This window comes from Bubalus kerabau, chromosome 18, assembly GCF_029407905.1.
Source record: "Bubalus kerabau isolate K-KA32 ecotype Philippines breed swamp buffalo chromosome 18, PCC_UOA_SB_1v2, whole genome shotgun sequence".
In the NCBI taxonomy this organism is placed as follows: Eukaryota; Metazoa; Chordata; class Mammalia; order Artiodactyla; family Bovidae; genus Bubalus; species Bubalus kerabau.
In genome coordinates this window covers 6,515,932-6,535,348 of record NC_073641.1, presented here as the reverse complement: position 1 = coordinate 6,535,348, position 19,417 = coordinate 6,515,932, and the positions used below count along the sequence as shown (strand labels likewise).

Here is a 19,417-nt window from a genome sequence, read left to right as displayed (position 1 = left end):
TTCGCTCGGTGGGTATATATGTTAACACTTGGAGGGACTTCCCTGGTGGTTCAGTGGTGAAGAATCCACCCTCCAATGCAGGGGTGCAGGTTCGATAGCTGGTCCAGGATCTAAGACCCCACATGATGTGGGGAAACCAAGCCCACACACTGTAACAGGAGAAAGCCTGTGCGCCCCAATGAAGACCCAGGGCAGCCAAAATGAACACAAAAAAAGAGAAAACCCTGGAATCGACATCAACCAATGTGCAGATGCCACATTACAGTCCAGATTTCTGGCTGCTCCAGAACAATCAAGCCCTGCTTCCACGAGGGGGTGGCCTGAGCTCACCAGTTTGCCTCAGGCCTCAGCATTCCCTCCTGCCACCCAGATTCCAAGGCTGAGGCAGGGTGTCCACTGCCATCTCTCCCCACCTGCTGTGGACTCATCAACGTGCCCGAGTCCCCATCAGAGATGAGAACTGAGGACACCCAGCATTATTCCTGCCACGCTTCCAGAGAAGGCTCTCCGTGGGAGGGACTGACGGTCCTATAAGTCTGAAACACAGAGAGTGGAACGGAGCTCCAGGGTCATCCCACGTCACTCATATTTGTCTTGCCTGCCTGGCCCCTGGCGAGGCTGGGATTTGTGACCCTGGAGTCATTCCTTGGGGCAGGACATAACAAGCACTCCTGGGGCTGGCTGTCAATTCTTCTCCAGCCCCATCTCCCGACAGCACCCGCAACATCTAACTATCCAGCCACCCCGGGGCCATGTGCTGATCCCTAAATGCGAGGATCCTCTATCTGGAAGGCACCCCCCCATCTTCACTCCTCCTCCTTGGTCACCATCTCTGCCTGGTGAACCCCTATTCATCCTCCCAGGTTGAGGCCCAACTCAAATGTCCCTTCTGGTGGGAAGCTCCTCCAGGCCTTAGAGGTGGAACCGGTCCCTCTTTCTTCTGTGCTACCAGCCTCCATTTGAACATCTTCCACATGTTATTGATTATCTGCAGCCCTGCCTTTCACTAGCTGGATAACCCGGAAGGCAAAAACTCCACAACCCCAGCGTCTGGCCTGGGACTGGGTACATAGAAGGTGATAACAGGCTTTGTGGTAGACAGGAAGCCAGCCCCCAAAATACAGAACACGGGCTCAGCGCACCTCATCTGGGTATATAATAGAGGCGTGTCCCTGCTACTCACATGCTGTGTGTCTCTGGGTAAGCTAATTAACCTCTCTCTGCTTGTTTCTGCATCTGCAAAACGGCACCAATAGTGACGCCTGCCTTACGGGACTGCTTGAGAGTTTCCACAGCACAGACACTGGGCTTGAAACGGTGCCTGACAGGTAATAACGGTGCAAGCATTAGCTCATTTTAGGATTGTCATCAGGGAGACCCTGGTGGGTTTGCTGCTTTCAGGAAGCAGCAAATGGGTTGACCCTTAGTTTCCCACAAAGAAAAAAGTTCTCAGTCAGTCCCACCTACTGATTCGGCTGCATTCTCGACAGCCAGCACCGGGTGGACTAGGCCATCCTGACGGATGCTGAAGCCAGGTGTTCAGCAGCAGCAGCAGCATTATTCCTGCATCACCTGTTCATGGTAAAACGAACAAGCAAAGATGTGTTCGGAGGGAAGAAGGCGGAGAACAAGTGTCTGAGGGGCACCTAACGCATGCCCTGTTGTGGGAACGTTCATAGATACAGATCACGTCACGCTGCCGTGTGGCAGAGGGCACAAGCCCTCGTGGAGGGTGTAGAAATGAAAGCTCATAGAAGGGAAGGGTCTGACCCCAGAACACACTGGGTGGGGGGCTGAAACTTGACCATTCTGGAGCCAATGCCCTAAGAAAAGGACCCTGAGATCTCAGAGCCCAAGAGAAGGATGGCACAGGGACGCTCCAGAGTCCCCACCAAGCCTCCAAACCCACACCCAGACAGGGGCCCGCTGGAGGGCTCCCCCGTTCTTCCAAACTGAGAAAAGCTGTATGAGCAGGGTTTAAGGGTTCTACTCTAAATGATAAGAAAAATCATCAACCTGCATAAAAAGGCATACCATGCAAGTCTCCTTCTCACTCCCGACCCAGAGCCCCCTGCCCAGAGGTACTGCCCCTACGGTCTTGTGTCCTGCCACGAGCAGAGGAGTTTTTCCTCTAAGCAAAGAGAACAATGTCCACATGCTTTGCTCATGCAGCAACCTATGTCCAGGCAGGAATTACATCAGTTTATACAGAGTGGCCATGTGGCTTGTTCTCATGGCATAGAAATTAATGTCAAATGTCTTCTCCAGCTGCTGAACAAATCCACTGCAGAAGACTGGCTGGCAATCCAAATTTCCCAGACTCACAGCCTCCCCCTTCTTACCTGCAAATAAGCCACTGCAGCTATGATGCCTCCTGATTAAAAAAAAACAAAATCAAAAAAACAGCCAGCTGGGCAAAGCACCCTCTACCTGCAATCTCACACCTTTTCTGACTCACGTTTCAGTCATTTTCACCCCTCCCATCCCACCTTCAAGCCCCAGAAGACAATCGGTTGCTATAAGGATGAACAGGCACAGACTTAGGAGGTGATTTTGAAGGTCAATGCCAACTGAGACAAATCTGAATTTTCTAGCTGCCTTCCTTGTCCCAAGCCTGCAGATGGCACAGGTGTGGACCCAGCAGCGGCATGAGCGCAGCGTTTGTTCAGCGGAGTCACAGCGTCCAGCAGCCCAGGCTGCGGGTCCACTGTTCCTACACTGTTTCCAGACTGGGGGCCAGACAACAGCTCAGCACCGCTGGGGCCTCAGGGCTTAGCAGAGCACCTGGCTCAGAGAAGGCAGGAAATAAACATCTGAGTCAGTGAGTGAATGAATGAGAAACGTGAAGACAGGTAGGAAGCATTTCCACCAAAAACGCCTTCCGATACTGAAGGGTTTTTCAATCCATGTTTGAGCAAGATGCTCAGGCACGCTGACTCCAGACTTCTTCTGAAACTGACTCGGGCATGGGACAGTAGGAATGTGACCCCACTTTCACTCCTGGGAGGCCGGTGGAACCAGCAAAGGGGGCCCTGGACCCAAGACCCCAGACGCTGGCAAGTCGAGGGGTTTGTCCAAGGCCACACGGCCACCTCAGTGCAGGAGGCAAAATTCAAACCTCGACCTCTGAGTCTCCAACACCCTTGCTGCTTCCTTCGGTTATTAATAGCACTAAGGGTGACGTCAGGAAATGGTGTGTTTCTGTGCCTGCCCTCCTGCTCAGCCATGCGCTCTTCAAGGACAATGACCGAAGCCCATTCATCAACGTGGTCCCAGGACTTGGCACAGGGCCCGGCCTCAGACCTGGTGGATAAATATTTGTTCACTAAATGGTCGGTAAGGGCTGGCTTCCCATGCTCACGCCTTTCCTTTTGTGCAAGGGAACTTGCCCTCTTGCACACTGTGCTCGAGCCTGCAAAGCAGACCATGTCCCCGGAGGGTCATTTGGCAGTACCTTCTACATTTTACAATGCACATGTCCTATGACCCAGTAATTCCTCTTCTAGGAAGGTTACCTTACAGAAATAACCATACAAGGATACAAAAACATATGGACAAGGCTGTCTGCAATAGCAATAAGCTGGGATCAGAACGCCCAGCCTCAGGAGGCTGGTTACGTAAACTGTGGGGCGGCTGGACGATGGAACACAACACAACTGGAAAGAGGCCCGTGGTGGCCATCTACATGCTGGTCTGAAAGGTGTGCGGGACATCAGCTGGAAAGGGGCAGGGAGCGATGGTGTGCCTGGCACGCTCCGCCTACAGAGAGCAGGTAAAATGATGACGCAGTTATTTCAAAGCCTGAATGTTTTTTTTTAAATTCTAGGACACAGACCTGATTGTTAAACATATTTGACAAGGGAGAGGACTGCAGAGCCTGCAAAGAAATGGTCTGGGCTCTTGGATGGTTGTAGGACGAAGACAGGAAACCTCATTGGAATTTTGTGACCAAGGTTCATAAATTCATTGAATGGACAGATGAACAAGCCCCTTTCTTCATGTTCCTCAAATACCTTTTCCTTGGGGATCAAGGCACAAAGTGCCACAGCTCCTGCAGTCGCTGATCCTCACGGACCGCGGGCTCCAGGAGGACAGTAATGAGAAGAGGCGTGTGGTCCGAGCTTGGAGGGTTTGGCATGTGTCCTACGCTCGACAGGTGTGATCACATTTAATCCCCAGATCAGAAAACTGAGGCTCAGAGAGGTGCACCGACTTTCCCAAGGTCACCCAGCTGCTAAACAGGAGAATGAACCCAGCTCTGCCAGACCTGAAGCCTGCTGCCAGGCTGCTCTGTCCTCTTCTCCAGGCATGTGGAGGTCCAGGCTCCAGAAGGCACCTGGAGCTTGGATGACTGAAGCTGGAGGGAGGGAGAGCTTGGCAGGGCTGGCCGGGCTGCAGGGAGTTCCCAGGGTCATCCCTGACCTGACAGCAGCCTGCTCTGGGAGGCAGCAGTGGACTCTTGTCCGACTGCCCTGATCCAGGGCCCTGCTCAGGGGGCTGGCCATGGGGAGGGTTCTCTCCCACACCAAGTGCTGGAGAGGCGAGGGCAGGTTCAGGGAGGCCCACCTCTTGCAAGCTGTGAAACTTCAGACAAGTCGCTTCACTTCTCTGAGTCCATTTTCTCATTGGGAAAATGTGGGTAGAGCATTCCTGCTTGCAAGCTGCTTTTGGTTTGTTTTTATTTAAAATAAACTTTATCGCGGAATAATAATAGAACACAAAAATAGCACGGACAGTTCCCATACACTCTTCACTCAGCTTCCCCTTTGTTAACACCTTATATAACACTGGTATATTGGTCAAATTGAAGAAATTAACACTACAACTGCTGACTAAGCTACAGATTTATTAGATCGCTAATTTCCCCTCTGGGGCCCATTTTCTGTTCCAGGACCAGGCCTGGGATCCCATTTTGCCATTCGTCATTGTGTCCTTAGTCTCAAATCTGTGATGGTTCCTCAAGTCTCTTCTTGGTTTTCAAGACCTTGCCACTTTTGAAGGGTGCTGGCCAGGTGTCCTGCAGAGGGTCCCCCAGGCTGGGTTGGGGGTGGGGGTCTGCTGCTTTCCCATGACCGCACCGGGTTGTGCTTTGGGGGAAAGATCCCACGGATGTGAGGTACTCCTCCCATCACACCCCACGGTGGGGGCCGGATGGATGACATCCACGTGACCTCTCTCTCACTGGCTGATGCTAACCTTCGTCACTCAGTCACGGGGCCACCTCTGGATGTGTCCACCATAGTCACCGTTTCCTTTCCATTCTGTCCTCTTTAATAGCGAGTCACTAGCCCACACTCCAGGAGAGGAGAGTTGATTTGTACCTCCCGGAAGTGGGTATATTCATATATATCATTTAGAATTCCTCTATAAGGAAGATCCATCCTTTCTCCCCCATTTATTTAGATCACTCCAGACTCATGGACCTTTTTCTCAATTCTTTGGCAATAAGCCAATAGTGTTATTATTTTTGTTTCACTTATTTATGGCTATGCTGGGTCTTCACTGTTGCAGGCAGGCTTTCTCTTGTTGCAGGGAGTGGTGGCTGTTCTCTAGTTGCAGTGCAAAGGCTTCTCAGTGCGGTGCCTTCTCTTTAGCTTTGGCTCGCGGGCTCTGTAGTTGAGGTGCATGGGCTTGGTTGCTCCGTAGCATGCGGAATTATCCCAGACCAGGCATCGAGCCCGTGTCCCCTGCATTGGCAGGCAGATTCTTAACCCCTGGATCAGCAGGGAAGTCCATACCATTATTTACTGTGTTACTCAAACTGCCGCAGCTTGGGCTTTGCCCTCTTTCGGGTTGGCTCCTGGGGCCTGGTGACATGCCCTCACCCTTTTTTTCCCTCTGTGCACTTTTTTTGTTTTCCTGCACAAGGAGTCCAGGTTTATTTTGTACACTTCTTGCCCCAGCCGTGCTCTCAGCCATTTCTCCCGGGAGCCTGGATCCTTTTAGTGAAGACTGGCAGTCAGAAACCCAAATCCATGAGAGATGGTTACTGTTTTAATGGGATAGAAACATCCTTACATCAAAAACTCACAGTCTGAAAGGTGTGGAGAGAAAAGTCGGCCGTCCTCCAACCCTCAGGTCCCATTTCCCCTCCCAGGGGCAGCTACCCTTGATGATTTCTGGTGTCTCCTTCCAGAAACAGGTGATGCTATGCTTTGTGGGGTTACAGCAAGGACACGGCTGGACTGAAGGACTGACTAGACACAGGGCCCGGCAGGATGCCCGTCCTTTCTTCCCTCTGCCTGTCTCCCCATCTCCCACCCTGGCCCAGCGTTTCTGCAGGGGGTGGATGGGCACAGGTATGGAGGGTGGCGTGAGGGCACGCGGGGGGGGCTACTCACTGATGGCGCCGGTGTACGTCGGCTGTGTGAGGTCCTTGGGCACCTTCCTGTAGATGTCAAACCTGCGGAGAGCAGAGGGGACGGGGTGAGGTGGGCGCAGGGCACAGGTGCCAGGCAGTGGGGGGAACAGTGCTGGCTGGGGGCGCCCCCAGGTCAGCAGTGGCCATCCTTCCCAGAACCAGCTCCTCCAAGAGGCCCGAAGGACCCCCCCGGGCCCCACACCTCCCTAGTCACAACTTATCAGCCCGAGGCAGACGCCCGGGACCCCTCAGATGCCTATGGCTCCTGGCTGGTCTTGCCCCCATCAGAGTGTGTCCTCCACCAGGGCCGGGACTCCTTAGGTGTCATCCCAGCTGCACCCCCAGCCTCTCGCCTGGGCCTGGGGCACAGCATGTCCTCAGCAAGCGTCTGGGGAGTGAACTGAGCCCGAGTGCTGACGCCAAGGGAACAGGGGAATGCAGTCTTTCCTGAGTTCTCTGACGCTGCCTTCTCGCCTGGCGTCAGCTCCCCGCCCCCTCTTCCCCTTCCTGCCTCCACCTTCTCCTGTTCCCACTCCCCTCTTTCCGGGCTCCTGTGGGGTCCTGTGGTGGAGTCTCCTGAACTCCAAAGCAGGAGGTTAACAGAAAATCCTGTCCGGGCCGACATCAGCTCCTGACAGCGCTGGCTCCCGCAGCCGTGGGCTTCTGCCCAGAGGCCAAGCACATGCCTTTCCTTCATAGGGATCCCACCAGAGCAGACAGGGCTGGGGGTGGTGGAACTGGGGACTCCCAGAGGCCAAGCACATGCCTTTCTTTCATAGGGGTCCCACCAGAGCAGACGGGGCTGGGGGTGGTGGAACTGGGGACTCCCAGAGGCCAAGCACATGCCTTTCTTTCATAGGGGTCCCACCAGAGCAGACGGGGCTGGGGGTGGTGAAACTGGGGACTCTCAGAGGCCAAGCACATGCCTTTCTTTCATAGGGATCCCACCAGAGCAGACGGGGGACGGGGGCTGGGGTGTGGTGGAGCTGCGGACTCCCAGAGGCCAAGCACATGCCTTTCTTTCATAGGGGTCCCACCAGAGCAGACGGGGGCTGGGGGTGGTGAAACTGGGGACTCTCAGAGGCCAAGCACATGCCTTTCTTTCATAGGGATCCCACCAGAGCAGACGGGGGCTGGGGGTGGTGAAACTGGGGACTCTCAGAGGCCAAGCACATGCCTTTCTTTCATAGGGATCCCACCAGAGCAGACGGGGGCTGGGGGTGGTGAAACTGGGGACTCCCAGAGGCCAAGCACATGCCTTTTTTTCATAGGGATCCCACCAGAGCAGACGGGGGCTGGGGGTGGTGAAACTGGGGACTCTCAGAGGCCAAGCACATGCCTTTCTTTCATAGGGGTCCCACCAGAGCAGACGGGGCTGGGGGTGGTGGAACTGGGGACTCCCAGAGGCCAAGCACATGCCTTTCTTTCATAGGGGTCCCACCAGAGCAGACGGGTCTGGGGGTGGTGGAACTGGGGACTCCCAGAGGCCAAGCACATGCCTTTCTTTCATAGGGGTCCCACCAGAGCAGACGGGGGCTGGGGGGTGGTGAAACTGGGGACTCTCAGAGGCCAAGCACATGCCTTTCTTTCATAGGGGTCCCACCAGAGCAGACGGGGGCTGGGGGTGGTGAAACCGGGGACTCTCAGAGGCCAAGCACATGCCTTTCTTTCATAGGGGTCCCACCAGAGCAGACGGGGGCTGGGGGTGGTGAAACCGGGGACTCCCAGAGGCCAAGCACATGCCTTTCTTTCATAGGGGTCCCACCAGAGCAGACGGGGGCTGGGGGGTGGTAGACATGGCCAGTTGTTTTTAAGAGTTCAGGCCCTAGAATCAGAGGTGTCCTGGTTTCAAATCTTGCCTGGTCTTCTTCCTTGCTGTGTGACGTCAAGCAAATGATGTCAGCTCTCTTAGCCTCAGTTTCCTTTTCTGTAAAAATGGGGCTGCTACCACGAGACCCTGCTCAGCTACTGAGAGGAATAAGGGAAAGAAACGTCTGCGGAGGTGCTGACATGCAGCACTCCCAGGGAACACACTTCGGGCACTTGGTTTCCCTGCTTCTGCGCGCAGAGGCTGCTGCTCCATCCCCCAGGGCTGATGGGCTCCGGGTGGTTTCTCTCGGGTGATTGGGAAACAAGCTTAGTGCCCTGCCAATCCCACTGCAATGACTTAGAAATCTTGCCTAAGACCGCATACTTGACTCCTGGGCACTCACTCTAATTACACGTGAAAGGTGCTTGGTTTCCCAAGACCTAGAGGGAGAAAAAACTCCTGTGGGCTGCAGAGCTGAAAGGTATCACTTTCTCCCCTACCTGCTCAGCCACCAGTCACTGGTGCTTAGGCCCCAGAGGGCACAAAAGTGGGGCTGCTATGGTCAGGAGGGAGGGGGGCCTCACGTGACTCAACTATCACCTCCCTCATTTGGAAAATGCTGCCCCTTTTACTTTGGGAGGCAGGTTAGAGGGGAGAAAGCATGTACTGGGGAGTGAGCCTGCCTGGGCTCGAAGGTGACCCTAGGACTGTGTGACCTTGGGTGCCTCACAGAACCTCTCTGTGCCTCAGTTTCCTTGTCTGCAAAATGGGGACAATAGTAACCATCTCACAGCATAGGGATTAGGACCAAATGACTTGGTGCATAATATGAAGCATTTAGAGCATGCCTGGAATCTAAAAGTGCTCTCTGAGTATTTGCTATGATTATGAATGCTTCTTTGACACACACGTACGAATACCTACTGTGCACTACCCCTCCTTCACCTACTAGGGACATGGAGATAGAACGGGCCCTTGGCTCTGTGCACCTACAGTTAAGCAGCAGAGACAAAGGAGGACACAGACGGAGAACACAGTGGTGCTTCATCACAGGGTGGAGGAGCCCACAGAGGGCACCCAGGGCGACCTTGAAGCTTCCTGCAAGAAGTGACGTCTGAACACAGCAGGAGGATGGGAGAAAAGGGCAGGTGCCGGTCCAGGCAGTGATCACAGCGACAGCAGACGCCGAGGAGAGGACAGGCTCTAGTGTGCTGGAGAGGCAGGAGGGCCCTAGAAGCCAGCTTCCTGGTCCAGTTAATGCCAGGACACAGTCAGAAACGGGCCTCATGGTTTAAATAATATATGAGGCACCATTTCAAAACTGGAAGTTTTGGAGAAGGAAATGGCAACCCACTCCAGTATTCTTGCCTGAAAAGTCCACAGACAGAGGAGCCTGCTGGGCTGCAGTCCACAGGGCTACATGACTGAGCATGAGGGTGGAGGGAGATGGGTTGGTTGCAATAAACTGGTAGAACTAAAAAAAAAAAAAAACTGGGAGTTTTATGGGAAGTCGGAGGCCACTCAGAGTGAGGAGGTGGATGTGGTCTAGAGCAGACTGTCAGAACCAGAGAGGGGTGAGAGAGAGAGATGGGAGATCGTTACATGTAGGGGAGCTGATCAAGTTTATACATACAGTAAGGACAACGGGGGCCAGACGCCTCACTGCTGGAGAAGGGACATAACATATGGAGAAAAATGTAGAATAAACCTTGCAGCGTCACAGTGGAAATGAAGGTATTGATGTGAATTCATGGTTTTCAGCATACACAGAGAGATATTCATGTGTAAATACACATCACATATATATTTTTTCCTAGCTCATTCTGTAGAGAGGGTACAGGAACAGTGAGTGACAGCCAGATAGCAATGAGTACATCAAGCCCTCAAATCTTGGTTTCTAAATATCACTCTTTACCAAAAGGAATCAGCTCCTTGGAGAAATGGCTGATTTGCATAGGGAAAATGCAAGATGAACTTGGGAGTATCTTCTTATGTCAGAAAGCAAGAAAGAATGATGAGATGCAATAAAAGGACAAGAAGCCAGCTTAGGCAGAAACCACTAAAATATTGTAAAGTAATTAGCCTCCAATTAAAATAAATAAATTAAAAAAAAAAAGAAGCCAGCTTAAAGGGGCTCCCACTGGCCAAAGAAGGGGCAATGTTAGTAGTAAAATGCTATAAGCCACAAATCTACATAGATGTAAAGAAATAAGTATATCAAAAGTCTGATGAGGAACAGGATACTTACATACCTTCTAAGTACCTCCCCCACAAAATCTTTATTAATCATCGAGGGGAAAAGAGTAAGCTGACAGAGGAGAAACTCAGCGGACATCATCTTAATCAAGTGACCAAAATGAGCGTCACCAGCAAGGAGACACGTCATGTGCCTCCTGATATGACGTACTGGGGAGGGCACCCCATTCCACCCGCGGGGAACTTGCTCAAAATGCACAACTGCAGATGAATTACAAGAAGACAAATCCAAACTCAGGTCACAATGCAAAACGACTGGTCAGCGGCATCTGTCTAAAGTATCAAGGACGTGGAGGCAAGTGAAGACTAAGGAGCCGTCAGAGGCGGAGACCAAAGAGACATGACAGCTAAATCCCATGGAATGTCCTGGGTCAGAAAAAGGACGTCAGCGGGACAACTGATGGCACTTGAATAGGAACTGTAGATTAGTTAACAGGATGGTGGAGCGTGCTTTCCTGGTTTCAAAAATGGTCTGGTTATATAAGATGTTAACATTTAAGGAAGCTTGGGTAAAGGGCATATGGGAAGTCTTGGTATTATTTTTGCAACTCTGCAATTATTTCAAAATGAAAAGTTAAAAAAAGTTTAATGAAAAAGACATTTAAAGCTTAAGGGGGCGATTCCATGTAAAACTCCCACTCAGTCTGCTTTCTTCGTGTATGGTTGGTCATGCTGGCTTAAACAAATGTTGGACAAGTGTGCCGGGTGTCAGGTAGAGTCCATCTTTGTCGGGGGAGGGAGGGGAGACAAAGGCTGAGTGAACAAAGGTCTAAGAGGAGAGGTGAGACTTGGATCAAACTATAGGAGGCAGTGGCAGTCAAAGAGCGGAGGGGCTTCAGAGAGAGTGAATGACACAAAACCAAGATCACTGGCTTCTCTTGCTGGCGGGTTCCCATGTATACTTGTATTTAATCCTCAATAACTCTAAGATACTGATATCTCATTTTTTCAGGAAGAAAACAGGCTCAGCCAAAAGCAACTTGCTTAATTAAAGGCAGCAAGTTAACGATTAGCAGAGCTGGAATTCAAACCCAAGTCTGGGTTCACAGGCCACTGTCCTTCCGCTGCCAGTGCTTGTGGGACTCAGTTTACAGCTCATTTATTGGTCAACTTAAACTCTCAAGTTTTCACTTATTTGCTTTTCTAAAGATGCTGTCCCAGAGCAGGTGGCAATCTCCTGGAAGACGGAGAACAGTTCAAAATACATTAATTTGTTCAACTAAGTACCTAGGGCTTCCCGGGTAGCTCAGCTGGTAAAGAATCTGCCTGCAATGCAGGAGACCCCGATTTGATTCCTGGGTCGGGAAGATCCACTGGAGAAGGGATAGGCTACCCACTCCAGTATTCTTGGACTTCGCTGGTACCTCAGCTGGTAAAGAATCCAGCTGCAATGCGAGAGACCTGGGTTCAATCCCTGGGTTGGGAAGATCCCCTGGAAAAGAGTACAGCTACCCACTCCAGTATTCTGGCCTGGAGAATTCCATGGACTGTATAGTCCATGGAGTTGCAAAGAGTCAGACACAAACTGAGTGAATGTCACTAGATCTAGAACAGCAGTGCTCTAGCTGGTAGAAAATGAAAGTGGTCAAAGTCGATGTGGCCCCTGCCCTGGTGAAACGGTCGGTCTAGCAATGGGTCAACTAAATAGAATGTTCTTTGATAATGATTCCATTCCCATGCCACAAATCCCAGGCTGGGGAGTGGTGGCAGGGTAAAGAGAGAGCTGAAAAAGACCCTGGGTTCAGAGCTGACCACAAGCCAAGTGAGTCAGCAGTGAATGCCACTAAGAAAATGGGCCACTGGGAGGCTGGTGAGAACCCAGGCATGTGACAGATCAGGAAGTGAACTGTCCTCTCTGGCTCACACTAGTCGGTCCCTCTCTGGGGCGATGCGGTGATGTGATTAGCTGTGGCCACCCACTGTTAAGAGAATGTAGAGTAAAGAGTAAAGAAAAAGGGGCAGAGGGAAAGGGATGCTTACTGCCCACTTCGCATGGGCTGGGCTCATGCTGGGCCCTGGATTGGCATGTTCTCATCTAACTCCCTCAGCCCACTTGTGAGCTGGGGATTGTTAGCCCATTTTACAGATGAGAGTCACAGGCCGCTGACTTGGCCAAGCTCTCACGTCTATAAAGTGTCACACCACGGATCTGAATCCAGGCCTAATTTACATTGTTGCTGATTTTCCCAACGATGTGGGGATAACTAGGACCATTTGGGTAGAAAATATTTCTTAGGAAGAAAGATTAAAGAACTAGAATTGCTTAATCTTAAATGGAGAAAGCCCAAGGATGGATTCTTGATGTTTATCAAAAAAACAAAAAAAAAAAAACAAAAAAAATGCTCTTTCCCCACTCTCCCCCAAGTCTCTGAGTTTCTCCAGGAAAAAACCAGGGCTTCCTTGCTGCTCAGCTCTGCCCAGTGCAGGCCCTTGGGGAACTGACCTGAATGAATGAGTCAATGGATGAGTCTACACAAAGATAAGGTCCACTGGCTGGCCCTCCAAATAAGATTAAGATGAAATGGATGGTGGGGATACGTCCTCAGGGGTTCCTTGGACTGTATTTGGAAAATTTCACTTACAAATCAGGCAAAATGGGCTTAAATGAAAGCAAGAAAATAATCGACTGGACTTAAGAAAGAGTAAGCTTAGGTGTCAGGAGAATGGGAGCAGTGCCTGGAGCCAGGTAGACTAGATCTGTCACCTGCTGGGACAGGACCCAAACACGGGAACCCTATGGCTTCACCACGCTCTGCTGTGGGGTCTAGAGGGTGTGCTGCGATCACTGTGTCCAACCCATTCATTCTACAGGAGAGAAAGCAGAAGCTCCAAGAAGGAGTGACTTGCCCAATTTAAAGTATAATTAAACTCAAGAGTATTTTAAACAAAAAGAAGCTAATAAAAAGCTTGTGAAATCCTTGTTATCTCATGCTCTTGAAATGTCATATGCTAGTGACTTTCAACCAGGCGCAATTTTGGCCCCCCAGGGGACATTTAGCAATGTCTGGAGATATTTTTGGTTGTCACCCTGGGGAGTGGGTGGTACCCAGCGGGGAGAACCCAGGATTGCTAATGCATCCTACAGCCCTACAACGCACAGGGGGCCCCCTACAGCAAAGGATGTGCATGCGTGAGTGCTAAGTCGCTTCAGTCGTGTCCGACTCTTTGCAACCCCATGAACTGGAGCCCACCAGGCTCCTCTGCATGAGATTCTCCAGGCAAGAATACTGGAGTGGGTTGCCATGCCCTCCTCCAGGGAATCTTCTCGACCCAGGGATCAAACCCATGTCTCTTATGTCTCCTGCAATGGCAGGTGGGTTATTTACCCCTAGCACCACCTGGGAAGCCCACAACAAAGGATACAGTTCCCCAATGTCTATGGTGCTTAAGCTGAGAAACCCTTTTGTAGGCAAAGCAACAGGCAGTAGGAAGCTCATTTCCCACTGGGCCTGGGTTCTCTCCACAGAGACGCCTCCGGTTGCCTCTGCTCCAGCTGGGTGTCATGGCCATGGCCTTGATCACCTCTATGGAGACCAGGAATCTGGACTAAGTAGTCTTTCCTTGTCCTTTTTTACCCTGTGTCTGGGAAAGCACACCTGGAGAGAAATGGACAAAGGAAACCACAGGGAAAAAAGAAAGTCCACCTAGATTTGTGACTTCTTATGAAGGTGCAGTAAGAGTAAGTGCAAAAGACTCTTAAGAATCCTGTGGATGCCAAGAAGATCCAACCAGTCCATCCTAAAGGAAATCAATCCTGATTTACTGGAAGGACTGTTGCTGAAGCTGAAGCTCCAATCCTTTGGCCACCTGATGCAAAGAGCCAACTCACTGGAAAGGACCCTCGTGCTGGGAAAGATTGCGGGCAGGAGGAGAAGGGGACGACAGAGGATGAGATGGTTAGATAGCATCACCGACTCAATGGACATGAATTTAAGCAAACTCCAGGAGACAGTGGGGGACGGAGGAGCCTGGCGTGCCACAGCCCATGGGGTTACAAAGAGTTGGACACGACTTAGCAACTGAACAACAATGAAGTGAATCAAAAAGATAAAAACAAAAGTTGTTGGATCCACGCCTCCAACTTCATTACACTTTAGGATCAAACAAATGCCTTGGAATAAAACACACATCAACATCAGAACTAGAAGTTGATGAGGATATAGGGTTTACTTAACAGGAAATTCACTGTGCAGGCCACCTCCAGCCTACAGAGTGAGGGATGGCTGTATAACCTCACCCAAAATAAACAGGCATCAGTCTTCTCCTGCTCCCAAGCAAGGAAACAGCCACTGGAAATCTCTGACTAATGGATTTCTTCTGTAATTTCTTTTCATAGCAGAATGCCTCAGCTCTTGCTATTTTAACTTTTGCTGCTTGGGACCTGACTTCTCCCCTGTTTCTGAAGACGAATCTCAGAGCGCCCTGTGGTTCGCCATGTGTGGGCGGTCACCAGGCAGGCGCTCGTGATGTCACTGTTTCCATGGCCTAATGAAATTAGATGCCACTTAGGAGCAAGTCATTGGAAGTGGTGGGTCACTAGTCCCAAAAATAGGCAGCAAGGCTTTTAGTGGGTTCTTTGGCTGCTCACCCTTGCCCACCAGCTCATCAGAGCCCTCAGTGAGGCTCAGGGAGCTGGGTGAAAACTGCTTATTGGTCCACTTAGTCATCTCCTCCACCTTACTGAGAACCACTGGCATGTGCGTGCCACATGTGTATGCTGAAGGGCATACAGAGGTACGTGGACACACCAGAGCTGAGCATGGTGGGAGAGAACTGTGCGAGCATTAGTTCTAATGACATCTAGAATCATTCTCACCACTCTGCCTGCCAGTCCGCAGATCCTGTCCTTGACATTCAAACTATATACCACTCTGAGCTCACACACCACCCCTCCCTCTGGCAAAAGGAAGGGGAAGAAGTCTGCCTCTCCAGCCCCACTGGAGGAGCTTAGGGGGGAATAACAATAGCAAGAGCCGTCACACCGACGCTGCAGCCGTCCCCGTTGTGACGACCGCTGTGCACCTGGCGTTGGCTTGAGCCTGCATTAGCTCACGTCCTTTGTACAGCCCTGGTCAGTGGACACCAGCATTCTCCCTGTTCTCCTGGCCCCAGACTCCGGGCCAGGATTCAAACTGCTGCAGCCTGGCTCCAGGACCTCTGCTCTGCCCACTGCAACCCGTGCCTGGCTGCAACAGGCTGGGAACAGGACGGGTGGAGGCCTGTGTGTGTGGGATAGCGGGGTGATGATGCTCTGTGTATGCAGTACTAAAACACACACAGATCCACAGCCCACCCACTGTGGCTCTCTCCCTCAATCTCAGTGCCCACGTGCAGGTTACCTATCTGCAGGGTGGCGTCCTAGCGCCAACTGCCTCCACCTGTGATGTCTCCTGTCTCAGAATATCCTCTCTGACCACCAGGCCCTAGCCAAAGAGAAAGAGGAATAAATCTGTCTGCTGAGTTTCCAGAAGGCACCTCTTAAGGCGCCAACACCCCCCCAACCCGTCTTCCTTGGGCTCTGCGGGCATATGCATTCTTGGCACAGCTCCGAGATGGCTGCAGGGTCTTCTGCTCCTGCTGAGCTGGGACAGTCAGATTTGTTCTTGAGTCTCCCGTGGGTCATGCAGGGCTCGGCCCATTAATAGCATTCGGTAAATTGAAGGTGAAAAGATAAAATGACGTAGGCACAGGGTTGTTCACCGTTACACCGTCCGTCATAGCAAACAGCTGGAGACCATTCAAATGTGTGTCCAGTGGGACCAGTTCATAAACTACAAACCATCCATAAAGTGGAGGCTGGTGATAAAAATAAATCGACATCCTTGCTTATTATCTTTAAAAAGAAACAATAGAAGCTGTAACCAAAAGCTAACAAAAAATGGTTGCTTTATTATTCTTAGGAGATGCATAAAATATATTAAATATTTGGGATAAATATGACAAAAGAAGTGCAAGACCCACATACTGAACACAATGAAATACTGCTGAGAAAATTAAAGATGTAAATAAATAGAGTAATATACTGTGTTAAAGGGTCAAAAGACTCAATATTGTTAAGATGGCCTTTCTCCCAAATTGATATGGAATCCACTCAATTCCAAGAAAAAAATTCCAGCAGGCATTTTTGTAGAATTTGGCAAATTGATTCTAAGATTCATACAGAAATGTACAGGACTTACAAGAGGCAAAACAACGATGAAAAAGAACAAAGTTGACTCTGACTTCAAGACTTACTATAAACGTTACAGAGAAAACATGGGAGAAAATCTTAGCACTCTTAGGTTAGGCGAAGACTTTAGATAAGATGCCAAAAGCATGATCTATAAAAGAAAAAAAGTGTAAATAAGGCCTCATCAAGATGAAAAACCTCCACATTTCAAAAGGCATTGTTAAAAGAACGAAAAGATAAGCTCATAGGAAAAATATGTGTGAATCACATATCTGTGAAAGGATTTATATTCAAAATAAAGAACTCAAAACGCAGGAATAAGAAAACAAACAACCCATTAAAACCATGGGCAAAAATTTGAACATTTAAACAGGCATTTCACCAGAGATTCACTGATGGTGAATAACCAAGTGAAACGATGCTAATATCTGAGTCACTGGGGAAATGCCAATTAAAACCACAGAGACACCACCCTGTACCTATTAGAACGGCTGAAACTGTAAAGACTGCTCACACCAAGTGCTGGTGAGGACACGGAGCAACTGGAACGCTCTGACACTGCGGGTGAAAAGCACAGTGCAACCTTTAGGGAGTAGAGTTTGGCAGTTTCTGAAAATGTTACATATATACTTACCATATGATCCAGCCATCCCACTCCTAAATGCCTGGGTAAATTCCAGGCATTTACCCAAGAGAAACGGAAGTATATTCCCAAAGACACGTATATGAATATTCATAGAAGCTTAATTTGTAATAGTCACAAACTGGAAACAACCCAAATATCTATCAACAGGCAAATGGATAGATGGCACATCCACACAATGGGATATTATCAGCAGCAAAAAGCAATAACATTGACACAAGCAACAGTATGGATGATTCGCAATGAAACCAATTGTGGTATGAGTCCATCTCACGGGTGTATGCATGTATCAATTTTCTCAAACTGTACACTTTACGTAAGTGAAGTTTATTGTATGTCAATTATACCTCAATAAAACTATTAATAGAAAAAATTTTTTCATGATAGCCATGACTGAAACACATCAAATACAGTAAGCAATCTACGAGTTCATAAAAATACTTCAAAAAACAAACAAACAAAAAGCCTCTTTAGATACCTTTGAAGACGCAAGTCATTATTCTGAAAATTGGTAAATAATGGGAAAGCATGTATTCTGGGTTTTTTTTGTTTGGTATACACAATGTATTTCTAGGAAACCAAATAGCTGATGAGGACAAAGTCCTATTTTATAGAATAAATTCAAAGAATAATGTGGAAGAACTAATAGAATTGGAAAAACCATCACTGTGTATCCTCTGATGAGATGTTGGATTTAGGCATTTATTACCTAAATTTCATAACAGACAGATCAGCTACCATCACCTGAACCCAATGACCGATCTTAGTATTTAAAAAAAAAAAAAGAAAACCCATTATTCTGTACCTCTCTCTCAGTGCGATGCGGTACATTCTCAACGGCTCGCCTAGAATAACCTCACATTTCACCTTCCATCTGATCCTTATCCCGTAGCAGCCTGCCCCCTTCACCCACTCTCTCTTCCTGCCGTAGCTAAGACCACCCAAGAGTCACAACAGGCCAGATGCCACTGGCTCCGCTCAGTGCTGCCTCTGCACCAATCCAGCTGACTGCCCTTGCCCTCACCGATCACACCCTTCTCTTGGCAGCCTGAGGCACCATGGCATCCTCACGTCAGCATCTTCTCTGTCTGTTCATTTTCCTTCTCCTGCCCGATATCCAGGCATACCCCCAGCATCTGTGTTCAGGTCCCCTCTCTTTTAATTCCCACCCTCAACTTATGACTTAATTTACTGTGCCAAACTCAAGAGAGACAGGAGAAAGTCAACAAGACAGAAGTGGCCCCATCCTTGTGGCGCTCACATGGTAACGCCCAAGGAGCTTCCCCGTTCCCAGAGGCATCACACCTGCCTCTTACACTCGACGTGGAACAAAACAGAACAGAAATCAGCAGCTCCTCACACAAAACCTGCTCTTATGATCTGAAAACAGGTAGGAGGAACTTCCCTTAGGGGTCATGGAGCCCAAACATGCACATCCTCAGACATTCACAATGAAACACGCGAAGGACGTGTTTCAAGACGTCTAACATCTTGTGTCACACATAAGGATCCCTGATTCTTTCCAAAGAATCAGAAAAGAACACAGCCTGTGTATTCCGGGTTCCCAAATGTCTGAGAAGTGGTAAGCTGTGCTGTTCTGGGCCACCATGATGAGCAATAAAGTCAGGTCAGCTGACGAGGAAGACGACCATCCAGGAATTCTCAGAGTATTTTAGATGGTCTATCAGCAAAAAGACGGAGGCCTCACTGTGCTAGGCAATGCCCTGTCCTGTCTCCTGGACCCAGGCTCATCAGGGGAGGATAACACTCACACACAGCAAGGAGGGGGCACTGGTCTTATAATTTATGTTAGCAGCATTAGCTCTAAATCCTAATGCAGTGGTGTTCCTTGAACAGTCAGGCAAGTGGGCTTTCATCTCAGACCCTCTGCCCTTGCGTTCTTGTATCTGGGATGTTTTTCCCTCAGATCTCCTCCTGTCTTGTTCCTTCACTTCTTCTAGGTCTATATTCAAATGTCACCTCCTCAAAGACCTGTCCCGGCGACCAAATAAAACACAGCACTCCGCACACTCCTTACTCTGCTGCCTGTTTCTTCACCACACTTGCAATCACCACCTTGTGTTATGCGTATCTGCTCACTGCTCCACCCCATCACTAACAGGAGCCTGCCTGCCACTATATGCCCAGGGCCCAGAGAAGCACCCAGCACACGGTAGG

At 49.8% G+C, this 19,417-nt stretch overlaps 1 protein-coding gene across 2 annotated transcripts in view; it reads right to left on the bottom strand.

The window, feature by feature from the left end:
* The window catches only part of ERGIC1 (endoplasmic reticulum-golgi intermediate compartment 1), a 115,964-nt gene that overhangs the window by 55,166 nt on the left and 41,381 nt on the right, over nucleotides 1–19,417 (bottom strand). For both annotated transcript variants that reach the window (XM_055554711.1, XM_055554712.1), the window contains exon 2: nucleotides 6,342–6,403. In XM_055554711.1, coding sequence (XP_055410686.1) covers nucleotides 6,342–6,403 — 62 coding nt within the window. The remainder of the gene's footprint in view (nucleotides 1–6,341; nucleotides 6,404–19,417) is intronic.